Below are 13131 nucleotides of genomic sequence, written 5' to 3' on the forward strand. Positions count from 1 at the left end.
TGGAAATAGAATGCTGATAGTTAAATACATATTTCTTTGCCTTCACATTTTGTTAATTATTCTCTTTTTTGTGTATTCATATATGTGTGTACACACACAAACACATGCACATTGCACATGTAGTACCCATTGGAACCCATGTAGAAAGGTCAGAATTTTCAGAATCTGGTTTTTTCCTTCCACATGTGGGTCCTGGGAATTAAACATAAGTTGCTAGGATTGACAGCAGATGCCTTTACCCAATGAGCCATCTCACAAGCCCCACATTTGAAAAACAAAAACAATCATACCCAATATTCAACTTAGTTTGGTTTTGACACTTAACAATGAAAAACACTGGAGGATAATACAAACTATAAATGCATTTTTACAGGTTATGACGTGTAACAGCAGATTAATCACCTAAGAATTCAGTAAGATAGATTTGGGTGTAAACCCAAGTTGCCTTACGGAAAATGAATTCTACCTTTCATCTAACATTGAATACATGAACCATCATTTCTCCCCACCTCATGTACAGCTTGGTTACTGTCTGTGGAGCTGAAGAATGGTGATAATCTCAGAAGAGTGAAGACTCAGAGAATAAGAGACACACTTGGGTGGAGAGAAACAAATCCTGCTCATGTCAGGCATTCGGCCAACACTCTCAGATACAAAAGCCAATCGTTGTAGAAGCTCATATCAACTACATGTGATAACCAACCGAGTTCCATGTAATAAAAATGAGCAAGTAAGAGTCATTAGCCATTTCTAAACTATGAAAGAGAAATATTTAAATAACTGGTGGGGAACAAGATCATCTTGGAAGAAGAACTTTTTACAGTATTGTAAGTACTGTAAAAAAGATTCATGAATACATCTATTCATAAACTAGAACAAACAAAAGTCACAGTAAGATTAAAATTTCCCAAATTAAGAACAAATATTATATCTCTTATTTGGGGGGGGGAATACTGAGAAAGTTTCCAAAATATAAAGCAATAAAACAAACAGGTGAAGAATGGAATGTGAATTGAATGGCTGCAAGGTGCACCTAGGAAGACTCTTTAGTGACAGCCATCAAAGGTAGTAAGGGTGGTGAGGTAATCACATCGTAGAAGGAAGTCTCTCAAGCCCAGGGCATGGCCCTTTGGAGGGCTTAGGGAGTTTTGTTCAGGACAGATGAGAGATGACCCACAAACACATCCTCACGAGGGCTTAGAACAGCACAACACACGCTGCTTCTCACCCTCGCTGTGCTGCCTGCTTTCCCTGATGTCTATGTTGTATGGACATGCGAATTTGGAAGGATTTGGTATATTTCCTGGTGATATTTTGTTTGTGTTTTAACAAATAAAGCTTGCCTGAAGATCAGAGTACAGAGCTAAACCACTGGAGGCCAGGCAGTGGTGGCACACACCCTTAATCCCAGGATTTAGGAGACAGAGGCAGAGGGTTCTCTGCTACTTCAAGGCTACCCTTGGCTACAAGAAATTGATCCAGTCTAAAAGAGGAACAGAGCACACACAAAAGGTGATCCTAGCACTTGGGATCCCTCGCTTTTCATCCCAGCACTAGGAAGGTGAAAACAGGAGTGATGTGGCTGAGTGGAGACAGGAATATCAGGTGGGAGGAGACCGGAGTTCACATGGAATCTAAGGAGCAATCAGTGGAGACAGTCTGAGGACAGGATTGCCCCTTCCATCTAAGCACTGGTAGAGATAAAAGGTCTCTAGTGGCTGGCTGTACTGCTTCTCTAATGTCTCAGTTTTTGCCCCCTAATATCTGACTCCAGGTTTTTATTAAGAACAATTAAAATTAATGCTACAATGTTTAAAAAGAATATATTCTCACATTTTGAAGAATTTGCCATCATTGCCTAGTTCCTTTCTCTCAAGAGCTCTTATCAAAAGCAATACACTTATGAAGAACACACTGAAGTAAACTGTAGAGATGGCTCCACGGTTAAGAGGACTGGATGCTCTTCGGGTAGACCCAAGTTTTATTCTCAGCACCCACATGGCAACTCACAACTGTCTGTAACTCCAGTACAGGAATGCAATTCTCTCTTCTGGCCTCCTCAGGCATGTGCACACATGCAGTACACTCATACACAGAAAGTATAACTTTGAAAATTTTTTAAAAGAACACACTGATGCCTCCTGTCTATTGGTATAAGCATTGCATATTCAAAAGTAAACAATATATAAGATTTGAAGATTGATTTTACATTATAAGCAATTAAAATATGAAAGACATATTTGCTATGTTAAATATAGGTTCTATATATGTGTTAAAATGCAAAAATAATTACAGTGAATCACAGGAAGCAGAATTGGAAAAAATAAAGGCCCAAAACCTAATATGCTCTCATAACGTAGGAAATGACAAAGCATAGGCAAGAACTGATAGATCACAGAATACAATTTTGATGCAGGTAAAAAGCAGAATGTTTTAAATCTGTGTGATAGAGATTAGAGTAAGGGACAGGAACAAATGATGGTTAAAATTCACACTTGCAACAGAGGAAAATAAATACATTAACAAATAAAGGATATGCATAGTATTTAAAATTTCACAGAGTGGTTTAACATAATCACCTGATGAGTGACAATGAAGGAAAATGTAATGAGCCATTGACCAGCCTCTTTGATGGCTGCATTGTTGTTACGGTATGCATTGCTATTACAATATTTAAGTGAACAAACACATAAAAAAGTTAATGAATGATAAGCAAATAACAATCTATTTTATGTTATATTTGAGAAAATTTATATAAGGAGACCACAAACATTTGTCTCCCTCCAATAAAAAGTAATATAAAGGATACAAAGTGACCTGGGGTATATTAGAGCAATCTTTGTATTCAAGCCATTGAATCAGTAGATCGGTTAACCACTATTCTGTCTAAATATGCTGAGAGCTGCACAGACATGAAATAAAGAATTCTATAGCAATCTTTCACACGGAGAACTAGAGAGCTTGTGTACTGACACACTGCAATTTATCTGGCAGAAGCACTACAGTTTTGAACTCAGTAGATATTTCCATTGTCCTAACACTACCTCTCGTCCTACTTTGAAGTTTATAAACATGGCACTATTTTTACCTTGAATAATGCATGGCTTGGTGGCCTGCGATATTAAAATAGAAGTCTGTTGTGTGCTTGATTTCGTTGGTGTGCCCGGTGGCCTCAATCCAATGTCCTACTGGGAGACAGTAAACACCATCCACCAAGTTGTTTTCATTATATGTACAGCAACGGTCATGGTGAGGTCCATTTCCTAGAACAAGAAGTAACACACAGCAATTAAGTCAGTGCTTTGCTTAGGCAACCTTGAAATGACTGGGACAAAATTAATCATAAGACAAAAATAAACATAAAGTAGTTTAATTGCAAAACAAAACAGACTAGAGTCAAAGTGGGCATTTGTAAAATGCCTTATGAAAATCTTAGTGTCTGTGTTCCCTCTGAGTACATGAGTTTTAATAAAAAGCTGCTTACTAACTCTTTCAGACTCCATTGACCCACACTGTGCCCTACAACAAGCTATGGCTCATTTTATAGCCCAATAACTATTTGAAACGGTTTAATAGTCATTAATATGCCTGAATTCCTTGTTATCTTTATGGTATGCAAATGAACTATTCAGGTCAGAAATAGAGTATCTTAGTGCCAATGCAAATAGTAAATACAGAAGTGAACACATAAATAAATAGTAAAATAAATGATCACAGGCAATTTAATTCACAGGCAAAATGTGGATTAGTGTTTCCTATAGATGAGGAAACTAAGTCTCGCAGAGGTTAATTAGCTTACCTAAGCCTGCTGAACTTCTAAACTTGTGGATTATTAAACTGACTCCCACCGGACCCTCTCTTTTAGGGGCTGATGCCTTCCTGCTAATCCATGCCCCCTTCATACGCACAAAAGACACAAGTTCCTCCTTCCCAATGTCATAGGGCAAAGGAGAAACAAAAAAACATGTCTCTAAAAGCATCATTTGCTTACGTTGCTGTTTTTTCCAATATCTGCCACACTACGACCTGAACGCCTCTGTCACGCCTGGAGTCCCATGTTGAAGCTCCCCCATTCCTTCTCCATATAAGATCACAGCAAGTGGATGCTATCTGTGAACCGAAAAGCAATCCTTTGGGGCTGGAGAGATGGCTCAGGGGTTAAGAGCACTGGTGGTTCTTCCAGAGGACCTGGGTTCACTTTCCAGCATCCACATGGCAGCTTACAACTGCTGGTAACTCTACCTCCAGGGGATCTGACACCCTCGCAAAATACCAATGTACAGACAGTAAAAATAAATAAATCATTTTTAAAAAAGCAAAAAACAAACAAACAAAAAAAAGCAAGCCTTCACCAGATGCTGACTATCCCTTCATCCTACTTTTCCCTACCCTCAGAATGCTGAGAAATATATTTCTGGTTTAATCAAATCTCTCAGACTATGGAATTTATTATAGTGGGGCAAATAAGAACTGAATCCTTTATTCCTATGAAGATTAAAATTCATACTATATTATAATTAGAACTTACATGCTCATCTTCTTTCAAATTATCTCCTTTCTTATCCGACCTATTATATATTATCAATAAAACAAATGTCTGTGATGTGTAGGAATAAATTATACATGTTATGCATATAAAAATGTTGAATCACTTGCTACTTTTCAGCTGAAAGTTGCTTAGCATAAAACTGGAAAACACTCCCTAACTAGTAGCTGACTGTCTAGATTATAACTGCCTCTTTTCAGTTAAGAGACAGAATTACTCATTTAATAAATCATTACTGATCTTCCAAGACAAGACTCTGCTCTTTTCTCTTGATGACTAAAAAGCACTACACCATCTGTCCACTGAGTACCTTGATATTTGGTAGATAATATTCAAATAGACCAGCAACTCAACTTCGACAGGTATATCCAACAGAGAAGTGCACATAGCAGTACTATCTTAACAGCAAGTGCTGCAATGATATGTTTACTCCTTCAATAAATATTTTAGGTAGGTACTGTACAAAGCCATAGTAAGGACTTAGATATTTAACTAAAGAGCAATTAAAAATTTTCCAGTTTTGTGAGCCATATGATAAAACCACACTTTTATTCTGAAATGACTCTCTGAATATAGTGAGAAATTAATTCTAGAACAATGAAGTTGAGAGTTCAGGAGCTTGGTCAATGGCTCAGTCAGTAAAGTACCTACTTTGTCAAGCATGAGAAGCTGAGTTTGCTCCTGAGAGCTCATATAAAGAGCTGATACAGCAGCGCATGATGTAATCTCAAAGCTGGGGAGACAGAGACGGGTGGGTCCTTGGGGCCCACACGTAGCCTGTTTGGTGAAGTCCAGGCAAATGAGAGAGCCAGTCTCAAAAATGAGGTGTATTGTGCCCGAAGAATGACATCTGAAGTCGTTTTCTGGTTTTTACATACATACACATACATGTACATTTGCTCCCACAAATGAACATCTGAACATATACTCACATGTGTACACACACACAAGGGTATGAACACAAAGTAGTGAGTCCATTTAGAAAAGCCTGCATTAATAGATTAGGAATGTGATGAGAGAATATTACTGGTAGAAACAAAAAAGATTGGGTAGACTCAGAAGATAAAAACTACTAGACTTTTAAATAATCAGACATGGACCGAGAAGAAGGCGGGGATCAGTGAAGACCTTAAACTTTCAGTGAACACAGGATAGTACCACGTACTGAGAGGGAAGATCTGGAAGAGAACAGCTAGAGAGTAATGGATTACGAGTGCTACTCAGGTATACAAAGGAGAATACCAAATAGAGCTGGAGAAAGGATTTGACACCCTGACTGAGGACATGGACTAAAAATAGCAAGCAGTCATTTTGGAAGAATGACATTTAGGCATATAGATGTGTCACTGGGAGAAATAATACATTCGCTCATTTGATGGCTGGGTAAGGAAAAGGACCTTACAGGGGCATAGGAAGAGAGACTAGAGGGAAGGAGTGGGAGAAAGTGAGGAGGAACAGCCTGAGTTAAAATAAAATGTAGACCACAGTAGACTAAAGCCAAGTGTGGTGTTAACAGTGGTCATATCTGGGAAGGAAAACTCGATGGGGGAAATTATCCTAAAGAATATGAAGAGCTGCAAAGGAAAAAGGACAAGTAACATATAAAGGTAAACCTGTTAGAATTACACCCCACTTCTCAATCCAGAAGGTCCTGGATAGATGTGCTGCAGACACTAAGAGACCCGGATGTAAGCCCAGCCTATTATATCCAGCAAAACGTTCAATCACCATCGATGGAGGAAAAAAAGATATTCCATGACAAAAAAAATATTTAAACAATACATATCCATAAACCCGGCCATACAGAAAACATTAGAAGGAAACGGACAAGATCACCTGACAAAATTGGCAGTGTGTATGGGTGGGGGGAGAAGGGAGGGTGGAAGGGGAATAGAAGGGGTGAAGGGGAGGGTTGAGGAGAACTTGAAAAAATGGAATAGTTGAGATGGATGAAGGACAGAGATGAGAGCAAGGAAAGCGTTATTTTGATTGAGAAAGCCATTATAGGGTTAGCAGAAACCTGGCTCTAGAGAAATCCCAGGATCCACAAGGATGACCCCAGCTAAGATCCTAAGCAATAGAGGGGGCCCAATCTTGACTTACGCTGTAGTCAAGCTGATGAATATCTTAAATATTACCATAGAACCTTCATCCAGCAACTGATGGAAACAGAGGCAGAGACCCACATCGGAGCACTGGACTGAGCTCCCAAAGTCCAGCTGAAGAATAGGAGGAATGAGAATATGAGCACAGAGGTCAAGACCTTGATGGGGACACTAACTGAAACAGCTTACCTGAGCTAATGGGAGCTCACCAACCACAGCTGGACTGGGAAGTGCATGCCTCCACCGCACGGAAGACTCAATTGACGTGGACAGGAGCCCTCTTAGGCCTCAGAACCACCTCTTCAGTTGTGCTCTACAGGCTGGCAAAGGTGGGTAATAATGAGAATGAGTACCAGTAATCACAAAGAACTGTTAGTTTAGGGGCAGGTGCAAAAGATGAATCACACGTTCTAGAGGCAAAAGCAACAAACTATGAAGGCGGTCCAATTAAAGAGACACCACAGCCAACAGTTTCCCTTGGGGGCTTTGAAATGACACCACCTGTGGTCTTAAGGCTGAAGTGCACAGAAGTGGACAGCACCTAGTAGCTGTAGAAGATGCAGAGTCTGAAGAGGAAGATAAGGGGGATGTAAAACAAGATCTTAAGTATGTCTCGAAAGGGATCTGCTCCTGGAGGGGGTAACAGGTTGCACAGAAAACAAAAAGTAAAACTTGATGAGGATGATTTTGATGAGGAGGAAACTGAAGAAAAAGTTCATGAAGAAATCTGTCTGAGATATTCCAGACAGAAATGCACAGAAATCAAACCAAAATGGAAAAGACTTAAAACCATTAACACCGAGATTAACAGGCCAAGAGTCCTGAAACAAAAAAAAAAAAAAAAAAAGACAGAAAAAAGCTCCTAAAACACCTTAAAGACCTAGTTCTAGAGAAGACATTAGGGTGAAAATGCAAGCAAATATAGGAAAGGGGCATCAAAGAGTCCGAGGCACTACTGGTGAATTAAGCCCAAAGAGAAAAAGAAGAAACAAATACAGTTCATATTGAGTATCGTCAATAGTCCAGACTGGAGACTTCCAGTCTAATCTCAGTCCCCTTTCCTGATTGGCCGACCATTCCCCCTTGCACGCTGGAAACATTCTCTTGTTTTCTTAAAGCATTTTTCTTTCAACTCTTGTGGTGCAGAGCACTTTACTGCTTTCTACACTTGTGCTTATGCCTCATCTCTGACCATGTTTTAATGCCTTTATATCCTTTAGCTGCTCAATAAATGTTTGCAGGAACCAAAAAAATAAATAAAAAGATGTTTACTACTATTACAAAATATTTAACATTCATACAAGATAAAGAAAAAATGACATTGAGCAAAACACCTGAATAGATAATACCTCAAAACTTGTGAAATTTGTCAAGAAACAAACACAGATTTAAGAAGCCTAAACCAGAGTAATCAAAAGAAATACCTAAGGCACATTGTAATGTCTGAAAATTAGCAACAGACAATTTTTAAAGTAGCCAGAGAACAATAATAAAAGCAGTTCTGGCATGGGGTGTATGCTAGCCTATATCTCTGGGTCTGAAAAAGCCTGGGATAAAACCGGACTCGCTGAACATAGCGGACAATGAGGACTACTGAGAACTCAAGAACAATGGCAGTGGGTTTTTGATCCTACTGCACGTACTGGCTTTGTGGGAGCCTAGGCAGTTTGGATGCTCACCTTACTAGACCTGGATGGAGGTGGGCGGTCCTAGGACTTCCCACAGGGCAGGGAACCCTGATTGCTCTTTGGGCTGATGAGGGAGGGGGACTTGCTTGGGGGATGGGGAGGGAAATGGGAGGTGGTGGCGGGGAAGAGACAGAAACCTTTAATAAATAAATGAATGAATGAATGAATGAATGAATGAGTGAATGAATGAATGAAGTTTGGACTAGGATGTAGAGGCAGGAAGAACTCAAAGTCAGCCTTGCTACAAGAGACAGGAAATAAGAGAGAGAGGAAGGAAAAAGATGCTCCAATGTCAGCAAATTTACCATTCGAGGCCCCACAGGCCAAAAGATGTAACATGTTTTAGGTGCTGAAAGAAAACTATTCACCAGAAATCTCCTGTTCAAAAAATCCATTCTCCAGAAACAAAGAAAAAAATATCAAAACAATGACCAGTGAAGTAAATCTAAGAAATTTTCTTGCTAGTTGAACTACTTTTAAAACTGACAAATAGAGGATCAGGAAAAGGCAAGGTGTGGTGGTGAGAGCCTTTAATACCAGCACTCAGCAGGCAGATGCAGGTAGATTTCTATGAGTTCGGGCTAGCCTGCTCTATAGGTCTATCTATATGGTGAATTCCAGGCCGACCAAAACTACACAGTGAGACCCTGGCTTTAGATAGGTAGATAGATAGATAGATAGATAGATAGATAGATAGATAGATAGATAGATAGATAGATAGATAGATAGATAGGGAAGGAAATATAAATATATCTTGGCATGTTACCTGTTCAGGATGGACTGGTCAATGTCAAGTATTTATTAATTTATTCATTTAAAATAAATAAACATGCAAACAGTTCATAAGGTTGAAATAAAGACAAACCAATCTGTATTGCTGCTTAAAATATAGAAAAGGAATAGTTAAACTAATGAAGCACCTACTACCTCAGAATGTATTTGGCCATCACTGTTTTTGTTGATTAAGCCAAGTCAGGTGATTCTAAAGAAAGTGGGGACTGATCCCAAACGCAGGAAGAAGAAAGCCCAGAATAAACTCATTATTTTAGAAGCCTGAAGACTCAAGTTAAAGTAAGTTTAGTTTTTGTAAACTGAAATTATGTTGGATAAGTATTATGTATTTGGTAAATGTAGACTTCCTAAGCAAAATAAAACCTATTTATTATTCATGCTATTTGTTTAAATATATCCTCCTTGGAATTTAATTACTTACAGTTTTCTCTTCCAACATATGAACATAAATCCTGAACCAAACACATTAATCTCTAATTTTAGCTATTAATTCACCCCATCTGTCCCTACTTCGGAAACTATTAGTGAATGGCAAAACACAGGGGAGACTTACAAACTCTTTGACTTTGCAATATTGTTCTAATGGCAAAAAAAATGCAGAAAACAAACATTTGAGATGAGTTTGCCAACTGCTTGCTCTTGGAATGGGTGGGTCAGGCTGCAGCAGAGCGCAGTAAACTGTGACAATAGAAAGCAGTTGACTTTGGTTGCAGTGATGGAGAGAGCTGGCCTGTCCCGCATAATAGGATCAAGGGCTGAGGGGAAAGTAAAGGGAAAAACAGAGAAAGCTATGCAGAGGTCAAAGAGACGAATATGTTAGAACCAAAAGAAAGAAGCAGAAATCCAGTTAGCAAAGTGTCTAAGGTAGAAGGGGACACCAGACACTCTGACTGTGAGGCCACCAAAGATAAACAGTGCAGGGCAAGCATGGTAGCATTTAATTCAATGTTATCTGCACTTGTAATTATCCTCTCTAAACTTCAGAGTAGCCCATTATGTTTCCACACAGAATTCAGATGTGAAGAGAAAATAGAGGGTTACACTGACGATAATTTATTTAATAACTGAAATTTTTGCTTATGTTGATTTTCTATAGGCAAAGCTACAAGAAATCATATTTGCCAGACTGAGCAGTATCAAAATAATGAAGCCAAGGAGGGCTCTGAGGATATAAACCCTTCTCACTATGCAGGCATCCGGAGAGGGTTGCCATCCTACCTTGCCGGCAGGATCAGAGAGCAGATTATCTTTACATATTGTAGGAAGGAAGGCTACCATTCAAAGATAAGCGTTGGTGGAGTGCTTTACACGTTTTCGAAGCCTCACAAACAGATGAAATGAAGTGCTGAGAAAAACAGCAATCACAGAAGAAAATCACAAGTACGACTTCCATAGAACATTTTTACTTACAAGATTTTTATCTCATTAAATTACTCAATCACTATGACATACAAATTAAATGCAAAATTAAAGTGGACAAAATGCAGTGTTAATGGCAAAAGAGAAATTGATAAAAATTAGCAATATGAAGACCCATTAGAAGATAAAGGAAGTTCTGTACTGGTAGATATAAAATTTTTAAAAGTCCAGCTCACTTATGACAATTACATATTGAAATAATTAGAGGATTACATTGATATAGAATACTATGATTAGAATCTTAGAATTAAAACTAAAATGAAATATGAACATACAGGAAGGTTATTTTAACAAAGGTACCCAGAACAACACAAAACAGGGAAAGGACAATCTCTCCAACAAGTAGAAAAAAAAATCAGAAAGTCACATGCAAAAGAATAAGACTGCAAAGGGAAAATAGTTACATGACTAAAAGCAACAACAGATTAACCACATCCCCGTCTAAATCCTAATGACCATCTTCACAGAACTAGAAAAGACAATCCCAAGAGTCATATGAAAACACGAAAGGCCTGAGCTAAAACAACACTGAACATATCACATGCTAGGTCTCAGAGTATACTCCAGAGCCATAGAAACAAAAGCAGCATGGTCCTGACATGAAAACAGACATTAGAATTCCAGAATAATACAAGACTGAGAAAACCAAGTGTGCTGCAGCAATCTACTTCTTGCCAGGCTCTCAAAGGCATCCCTCAGAGAAAAAAATAAAAAATAAAAAACTGGAAAACAGTGCTGGGAAACTGGATTCCTACATGGAGGAGAATGAAACTGGATTCCTAGCCCTCACCTTTCATAAAAACCAATCCAAAATGGATCAAAAGGCTTCATGAAAGATCTCAAAATTTCAAACTTTTATAGGAAAACATGATATAAGGACAGGGGGCTGGATCAGTGGGTCAGCAGTTAAGAGTTGCTCCGTACTCCCAAAGGACCCAAATTTGTTTCTCGGCACCTATGTTGGGTGGCTCACAGACACCTATTACTCCAGCTCTAGCGGTTCAGAGTACATCTCTTGGTCTTCCCAGGCACCTTCACTCACATGCTCAAATTCACACACACACACACACACACACACACACACACACACACACATAATTAATTCAAAAATAAGTCTTTAGTAGAGATAGATGCATAGATGGAATTTTGGGCAAGGGATTAATACACAGGCTACATAAAAGCCGTAAAAATTAAACACGTAAACCCAAGTCATCCAATCAATAAATGAGTTAATGGACTGAATGGACAGTTCATAAAAGAAAAATACAAATGGCCAATAAATATGGGAAAGTATTCAATAGCCCAAGTCATCTAGTTAATGCAAATTAGAACTACCATGAAACACCATTTCACCTCAGTCAAAATGGCTTTCATCCAGCAAACAATGAAGAACCAGGGAGACGCCTCGCTGGACAGTGCTTGCCACACAAGTGTGAGGATCTCAGTTCAGATCACCAGCACCCACACAAAAGCCTGGCAAAGAAGCTCCCTTTTGTAACTTCATCACTGAAGGAGCAGACATCCACAGATTCCTGATAGCACCGGCCAGACTACCTAGCGGAATCACTGAACTTCAGGTTCTGTCTCTAAGGGAAAAATGAAAAAGAAAAACTGAGGAAGATCCCCAAAACTGTCCTCTGGTCTGGTCTACACACACATACAGAGAGAGGGGAGGGAGAGAGGGAGGCACAGGCCCACACACAGGTGCACACACCGAGAAAATAAATGACAACAAGTCTAGTGAAATGTGGGAAAGGAACTCAATATTCACAGCCTGTGGGAATGTAAACTCATGCAGCTTCTATAAAAACCAATGCAGAGGCTCCTTACAAAACCAAAAGTGGTATTACCATATAGTACAGATACAGCACTCTGGAATACACCTCAAGGACTCTAAGTCAGCATGCCACAGAGATACTCAGACATTCATGGTAGAGCTGTAATGTACATAATACACGACACTCGTATTATACACAACAGCCAGGAAACGGAACTGATCTAGCTAGGTCCCTATCACCTGATGAATAGATAAGAAAGGGATGTTATGATACACAATGGGATTTTCAGCAGCTGTAAAGAAAATGAAACCATGACATATATAGGAAAATGGATGCAACCAGAAATCATTCATTGGGTGAAATAAGCCAGACTTGCCCCTAAAACATATTTTTTTCTTATATATAGAATTCTCAGATTCAAAATTATATAGCGTGTGTTTGTAAGTCACAAAACTAAGAAGTAGATAGAGAGGAAAGAAAAAGATCTCAGAGGTGGGGATACAGAGGTTAATTTAATGAGCATAAGAAAACAGAATGCCAGATCAACTAGAGGGAGAAAGGGAACAGCTGGAATGGGGGTGGTTATAGGAGAGGGCAGTGGGGGAGGGTGATGAATGAGTACAAAGTATAATGACAAAACAAAGAAACTCATGATTTTGTATACTAACCTAAAAATTAATTTTTAAATGAGAAATTTTTCAAAAGGAGACTTTAAAATGTCCAAGAAGTCCATAAAAAACACTCAACACTACTAATCATCTGGGAAATACAAATTTTGTGAGGTAACCCAGACCCAAAAAGAT

At 38.9% G+C, this 13131-nt stretch overlaps 1 protein-coding gene and 1 pseudogene across 2 annotated transcripts in view; one reads left to right on the forward strand and one right to left on the reverse strand.

Annotated features, from left to right (window-relative positions):
- The window catches only part of Epm2a (EPM2A, laforin glucan phosphatase), a 111844-nt gene that overhangs the window by 63945 nt on the left and 34768 nt on the right, over window positions 1-13131 (reverse strand). For both annotated transcript variants that reach the window (XM_005361006.3, XM_026786424.1), the window contains exon 2: window positions 3089-3263. In XM_005361006.3, coding sequence (XP_005361063.1) covers window positions 3089-3263 — 175 coding nt within the window. The remainder of the gene's footprint in view (window positions 1-3088; window positions 3264-13131) is intronic.
- Window positions 6854-10472, forward strand: LOC113457645 (annotated as a pseudogene).

The sequence above is a fragment of the Microtus ochrogaster genome, linkage group LG4 (genome assembly GCF_000317375.1).
Source record: "Microtus ochrogaster isolate Prairie Vole_2 linkage group LG4, MicOch1.0, whole genome shotgun sequence".
Lineage (NCBI taxonomy): Eukaryota > Metazoa > Chordata > Mammalia > Rodentia > Cricetidae > Microtus > Microtus ochrogaster.